Source organism: Prionailurus bengalensis, chromosome E2 (assembly GCF_016509475.1).
Source record: "Prionailurus bengalensis isolate Pbe53 chromosome E2, Fcat_Pben_1.1_paternal_pri, whole genome shotgun sequence".
NCBI lineage: Eukaryota > Metazoa > Chordata > Mammalia > Carnivora > Felidae > Prionailurus > Prionailurus bengalensis.
This window is the reverse complement of record NC_057352.1, coordinates 7,732,425-7,739,180: the sequence shown is the minus strand read 5'-3', so window position 1 is coordinate 7,739,180 and position 6,756 is coordinate 7,732,425. Positions and strand designations below refer to the sequence as shown.

The 6,756-nt window shown below is 54.6% G+C and overlaps 1 protein-coding gene across 2 annotated transcripts; it reads right to left on the bottom strand.

Moving 5' to 3' along the window:
* Nucleotides 1-945: 945 nt before the first annotated feature.
* On the bottom strand, nucleotides 946-4,346 carry KLK4 (kallikrein related peptidase 4). Of its 2 annotated transcripts, XM_043598404.1 has the most exons (5): nucleotides 4,286-4,346; nucleotides 2,880-3,042; nucleotides 2,213-2,463; nucleotides 1,990-2,126; nucleotides 946-1,381 (listed from the first exon to the last, which is right to left on the bottom strand). In XM_043598404.1, the coding sequence occupies exons 1-5, from the start codon at nucleotides 4,344-4,346 to the stop codon at nucleotides 1,229-1,231; spliced, it is 765 nt and encodes a 254-aa protein (XP_043454339.1). In that variant the 3' UTR covers nucleotides 946-1,228. The 2 variants fall into 2 exon arrangements, with proteins under 2 accessions (XP_043454339.1, XP_043454338.1); XM_043598403.1 differs by lacking the exons at nucleotides 2,880-3,042; nucleotides 4,286-4,346 and adding an exon at nucleotides 2,656-2,782.
* Nucleotides 4,347-6,756: the final 2,410 nt, after the last annotated feature.

The following is a 6,756-nucleotide window of genomic DNA, read 5'->3' as shown; positions in this document are numbered from 1 at the left end:
GCTCCATGTCCAATGTAGGGCTTGAACTCACAACCCCGAGATCAAGAGTCACATGCTCTACCAACTGAGCCAGCCAGCCCCCATTCTATTATTTTCTAAGAGCCATCTTTATTTTTTTATTTTTACTTTTTTTAGAGAGAGAGCAAGAGAGAGAGCGAGTATATGAGCAGGGGAGAGGGGCAGAGGGGGAGGGAGGGAGGGAGGGGGAGAGAGAGAGAGAGAGAGAGAGAGAGAATCTTAAGCAGGCTTCACACTTAGTGTAGACCCCAGCATGGGGCTTGATGCAAGCCTTGGGATCCTGACCCAAGCTGAAACCAAGAGTCAGATGCTCAATTGATTGAGCCACTCAGGCACCCCTGAGAAACATCTTTAAGTCCTTTTTGATGAGTGGGGATGGTTTTTTTTCACTTTTAGTTATTTTACTCTTTATATATTTTGAGGAATATCTCCAGATGAAGATTCCCAAATAATATACTTATGAATATATTCTTGAATAGAAATTCTTAGTAGTATGTTCTTATTAATATAATTTATCAGGAAAGAGTATGATAACAATTCCTTGGGCCCTCAGTCTCCCCCCTCCCATCTCTGCCCTCAGTCTCCATATCTCTCCATGATTCTTCTCACCATCCCCTAGTTACAGCAGCAGGGTTCTGAGGCAGATACAAATGAAAACTTCTTAAAATGCACTTAGGAAGATAAAACCAAAAATAAGTCAACCATAGGTAAATAAACTAAGCAAGGAAAAAACCTCATTAATTTGCCATTTGCTGACCTGACTTTTTTGAAATTGGGTAACATCCACAGAATCAGATTCTCTTAACCTCTCAAACATTATCTCCTTCTTTGGGAATCCAATGGCCCTCCAATAGCCCAAGGAGGGAAAGCTATTTGCTAGAATCCTTTGAATTGGAATGGAAGCGAGGAGGACAGTCCAAACAGAGCCTGTGTTTCTCTTAGACTTTATTTTTGGGCTTAAGAGAAGGAACAAAAGTGAAACACCAACTTTCTCTGCCGCTGGTAAGGCTGGGTCAACATTGTGCCACTAGGGGGCACTGAGTACAGGAAAAGATTCTTGGTGGGATTGGATCCCTGGGGCTAAGGGAGAAGGGGGTTGGGAACCTAGACCCCTGGGCCTGAGGGAGGAAGGCACTGGGAATCCAAATTCCTGAATCCCTTCTGCAGCCTATATTTAGGGGGTGAGTTTCTTGGGTCCAAGTTCTAGAAGTTAATTGTCCTGAATGGTTTTCTGTATCCAGTCAGTGAACTTGCAGAGGTTGGTGTAGACGCTTGGCACATAGGGTTGGCCACACTGGACTTGTCCAAAAGACACGAGGCCCTGAAGGGACCCGTTGCAGACCAGGGGGCCCCCAGAGTCACCCTGTTGTTGGAGAGAGAGGGAGAATCCAAAACACGGAGAGGTGGAGACAGATTGAAGTCAGAAGGGAACTAGTGACATCAAGAGACTAAGATAGGGAAATAAAAGATAACCGCACACACCTCAGAGGTCCCTTCCAGAGCCCTGACCGTAGGGAATTCTGCTCCCCTAGGTCCCAACAGCCGCTCGATTCTCCTGGGTTTGTTGTTATTCTGTTTTTTTTTTTTTTTTTAAATCTCCCCTTATGGCTTGTTTTTCTGTCTCTGACTCCCAGAGTCTCTATGCCTCTCTGCATCTCTTTGCATATTCTGTTTTTCTTTAATCCCCTATTTCTCTTTGCATTTCATCTCTATGAGTCTATCTCTCTGTTTCTCCCTGAGGTATTTCTGTGTGTGTGTGTGTGTGTGTGTGTGTGTGTGTTTCCCTCCACTATCTCTGTCTCTATTTCTCATTCTCTCTTTGTTTCTCTTTACTCTCATGTTCATTTCTGTTTCTCCATTCATCTCCCCGTGTCTGTTTCTCCCCTGTACCCCTGTGTGTCTCTGTCTCCTTCCCTGCTCCATCCCCCCCACCCATCCCCTCGCCTCCTTCCCCTGTCCCCCATCTCTCACCCTGCAGGAGTCCTTCCGGTCCTGTCCTCCACCGGCACAGAACATGCTGGGGTGAAACACGGAGGCATAGAACTCGCTGCAGATCTCCTCGGGCACCACCGAGATGTTTACGCACTGGAGCACTTGGGGCTGCCTGCCTGCGACGCAGAGCCCGGGGTCAGCCCCTCTGGCCGGGAGGAGAACCCCTCAGAGAGGGCGGACACACGCACACTCGTGAGCTCACCATTCATCAGCTGACCCCAGCCAGAAACGAGGCAAGAATCCCCAGCGGTCGGGCACTGGGAGGCGATGCTGATGTTCTGGATGGCATCCGACCCGGGCACCGACTCTTTCAACTTGATAAGCATGAGGTCGTTGGCGATAAAAGGTTTGTTGTATTCTGGGTGCTGTATGGAGAAGTTGGCCTCCATCATCAGGCTGCCTGGTTCTTGGCTGGCCTCAAGACTGTGCAGTCCCAGACCGATGGTGTAGGACCTGAGGGCCATGGGGGACGGATTAGTTTTGTGGCAACACCGTTATCTCCACAACCCCATCTCCCCACCCCCCCACCTTTATCCCAACCCCATCCTCCTCGCTAAGCGCGGCGCCTGGAGCTACCCATCTGTGATCTCAAATCCTCGCCCACACACCCAATTTATCCAGCGACAAGAATTTGTCTTAACTCACTGGTGACTCAGCAGCTGAGCTGGGATTTCGCTCTTGGGCTGCCTGAGTCTTTCCAAAGCCAACAGCCCCCACTTCCCTTGCAGAGTCTTGCTTTACAGAGATTTCCGCTCTCAGCACCGAGGCTGAGCTAAAGTTACTTCCAGGCACCCCTCCTCCCCACCCCCGCCACTCCATCCACCCTGCCCCGGGCCCTTGTCTCCGCCCCCACCCAGGCTGGCACTCACTTCTGGAAACAGTGTGCGGCTGACAGCACCCATTGCGGATGCACCAGGACGCCCCCGCAGAAAAATTCGTCTTCCGTGAACAGCGCCGCCTGCCAGGGCTGCGAGTGCGGGATGCAGTCCTCGCCGTTTATGATGTGGTTGCCGCCACCCGAGGCCTGGGATCCTGAGGGCGGATCAGGGATGGGGGCGGGCTCCGGGTGGAAACCGGGCTCCTGGGCACGTGGCCACGGGCTAGGGGCGTGGTCATGGCTTCAAGGGTCTGGTCAGGACCGGGGATGGTCTCAGGGTGGAAACAGGGCTCCTAAGCGCAGGGATCGATGCGGGGGCGTGGGCCCGGCTGGCGGGCAGGCTCAAAAGGCAGGACTAGAGCTCTTGGGGGCGGGGGTCTCAGTGCAGGGGGGCGTGGCCAGTACCGCGGGGCGGGGCTGAGGGCGGGGTCAGGACTTCGTGGGTGGAGTCAGGGATCCCAGGGGCGGTGTGAGGAGTGCGGAGGCCGGCTCAGGAGGTGGGACTAGACCTCCCGGGGGCGGGGTCCTGGTGCAGGGATTTTCTGGGCCAGATCAGGCTTCCTGGGGTGGGATACGACTCCGGAAGCGGAGATCAGAGTAAAGGAGAAGGGTCTGTCTTCCAGGGGAGTTTCAGCTTTGAGCCAGGCACACCCATCTCCAAGACCCACCTGCCATCTCCTCTGTCTCTCCCTCCCCCCGCCCCCCCCCCCCCCCCCGCTCCCCCACAAGTGCCACACCAGCCTCGTGCAGTACCCGGGGCCACAGTCCCCTAGCGTAAGCAGAGCCCCTCATATAGGGTGTAGAGACAAGGATGACACATTCAGACGCTCAAGGAAGCAGAGTCACTCCCTCCCCGGCTCAGCCTCCTCCACAGTCGCACCAGCGACAAGCCGGCTCACACAGAAACCCCGGGGCGACGTGGGCCCCTGGGAGTCCGTGGATCAGAGACCCAGGAAGTAGGCACAGGTTTCCGGCAATGGGCGACTCTCCCAGAAGCACGACCTCCCTGTCAGCGGCACCCTGGGCTTCCCGTGTCCTCACAGCATCATCCACCGTTGTCATTCCGCAGCATATTCAGAGGCCCAGACCGTCTGACCTTCACCCAGTAACACAGTGACTCTCACGGGTTTGACCACACAGCCCATCACACCGTGTCACACACAGAGGTGTGCAAACCACACACACACACACACACACACACAGAGTACACCAGTGGCACACACAGAAACTCCCTATGATACAAGGAATCCCATGTGTGTAACCAGAGAGCGACGGTCCCCGTTCTGTCACACAGGCAGCTTTAGTCATACCCAGGAGGACACTGAGTCATGCCTGCACAGTGACAAACACTGTGCCCTCAGGCACAGACAGCCACACCCACAACACACACTCAGATACCTGTGACACCAAGGACGAGGTACCCCAGGAACCAGCCCCAGGGGTTTCCTGCTGTGGTCATCATGTCAGCACCTGGGCACGAGGGTCAGTCTCTAGTGAGTCTGGGGGACTCACAGCCCAAATCTCTCCATCTTTCTCTGTCTCCCTCTCTTACTGTCCCCTTAAGGATATTATTGGTCAGACAAGGACCTATGTATGCCACCCCTGCCCTCCAACACCCGCATCGTGGTTTGGAGATCCCAGCCCAGAGCCCCAGAACCCAGAGAGATTTAGAGAGGGAGAGAGAAACAGGGAGAGAAAAGTGGAAAGGGAGAGAATTAGGTGGAGAGGAAGGGACGGAGGAAGTGTCCCTGTGTCTCTAAACTGGAAGAGTAGGAGCATGGAGACGTGGCGCGCGGGTCGGACTTGGGACCGAGACAGAGCACTTGCGAGAGATAATCAGAGACAGACTGAGAGCCAGAGTCACGGACAGAGATATTCAGAGACACAGAAAGGGCAGAGTCAGAGAGAGTGATGAAGAGACATTCCTAACTAGAGAGCGCGAGAGACCTTTTTGGAGAGACCTAGAGACCCAGGGTCTGGGGGCTGAGGTTCACAGTGACGCGGCACTGTAGGCAGCCTGCGCCCTTAGGGGCGGTGGGCGGGGCGGGCACCGCGGGGACGCTCACCTCGCTGCCTCTGGGCTCCGGGATCCTGCGCTAGGCTGTGCTCCCGCCTGCTGCCTCCTGAAGGGGCCCCCATGAGACTTATAAGCATCCCCGGCTGGGCTGGCCTGCCCCCTGGGGACACATTCCTGGGGTCAGGTGCTGCAAGTTTCCATCTCAGAGCTCTCGGGGCTGCCCTGGTGTCAGGCTAAGGTCAGGGGGCTCGAGGGGCTGGGAGCAGCGACCCAGAGGGGACTCAGAGCCTCACTTCTTTCTTGGTTCTGTCTCTCATTCCCTCGTGTTCGTATTCTCTCCTGTTCTCTTTCATTTGCTCTGTCTCATGTTCTCTTATTTTCCCTCTTACTAAATCTCTCTCTCTCTCTCTCTCTCTCTCTCTCTCCCCTGCTGTGCTTCCCCAGCAAACCTTTCTGGGTTCAAATCCAGACTGCATCATGGTTTACCTTTGAAACCCTGGGGTGACTGAATCCCTCTAAGCCTCCATTTTCCCATCTGTAAAACAGGGGCACTGTTATTCCTCGCTCCCCAGATACCTCCGAAGACATAGCGCAGGGAAAGTGCCTTGGCATCGTGTCAGGCATATCGTAGGTGCCCAGTAAGTGGGAGTAAGACGAAGCCTTTGCTCGGTAAAGAGCAATTGCACACCTGCCATGCTCTGAGCTCCTGCTGTCCCAACTTGAGACGCAGGACGGAGCAAGCAAATTCTGGTGCCCACGGGGCTCACATCCTAGTGGGGGAGACAGACAAGCAGAAAAAGTGCAAGGCAATATCTGGCAGTCGTGTGTGTGCAGAGAACACAGGTGACTGTAGAGTGACGGGGGCGGGGGCGGGGGACCTTCTGCGGACAAGATGATGGTTGGGGAGACAGAAGAAGGGACATTTAGGTTGACAGGCGCCATGCCATGTGAGCCTTGCAGGAAAAAGAGAGAACTCGGGGTATGCGAGGCAGAGCAAGGAGAAGGAACGGGGCAGATGATGCAGGGGTGTAAATGCTGGGGAAGAAATTTGGGTTTATTTTAAGGGCAATGGGTTTTAAGCACAGGGGTAGAAGGGAGTGACACGATCTTATTTACTTTTTTTTTTTAATTTTTTTTCAACGTTTATTTATTTTTGGGACAGAGAGAGACAGAGCATGAACGGGGGAGGGGCAGAGAGAGAGGGAGACACAGAATCGGAAACAGGCTCCAGGCTCTGAGCCATCAGCCCAGAGCCTGACGCGGGGCTCGAACTCACGGACCGCGAGATCGTGACCTGGCTGAAGTCGGAAGCTTAACCGACTGCGCCACCCAGGCACCCCTCTTATTTACTTTTAAGACACATCCTGCGTGGAGAAGAATGACCGTAAGGTGAGAAGGGAGCAGACACCGACACGAAGGCGGAAGGTGACAGCAGCCCAGGTGGGCGATGCTGTGGTCCAGGGAGAAGAGGAATGAATGGGTGCAGGGCTCATCCCGGAGGTAGAGTCAACATGCTGACCGACAGGTGGGAAATGGGCAGGGAGGGGAACGGAGGCGCCAACGGTGTCTCCGAGGCTTGGTCTGACCCCTTGTGGTGCCGTTTGTGGAAGCGGGCAAGGAGGTGTGGAGGCAAGGGCTGAGCCGGGGGTGCCTGTCGGGAGCCAAGCGGTTGGATGCATGGGCAGGCAGAGGTCAGCGCTGGCGAGAAGCAGTGGGGAGTCATAGCGGAGAAGTGGTGTTTAGAGCCATGGGGTTGTGTGAGATCACCTAAGGAGCAGGTGCGGACAGCACTGATGAGGGGTTGGGCAACAGATGGTGGTGGTGATGAAGCATGAATGTCTGCGCTTCTCTC

Coding starts and splice junctions, on each gene's coding strand:
- KLK4 (XM_043598404.1), bottom strand. CDS start 4,346: ATGACCACAGCAGGAAACCCCTGGGGCTGGTTCCTGGGGTACCTCGTC. Junction 3,043..4,285: donor CCTCGTCCTTGGTGTCACAG/GTATCTGAGTGT, acceptor ATCCGCCCTCAG/GATCCCAGGCCTCGGGTGGC. Junction 2,464..2,879: donor GCCGCACACTGTTTCCAGAA/GTGAGTGCCAGC, acceptor CATGGCCCTCAG/GTCCTACACCATCGGTCTGG.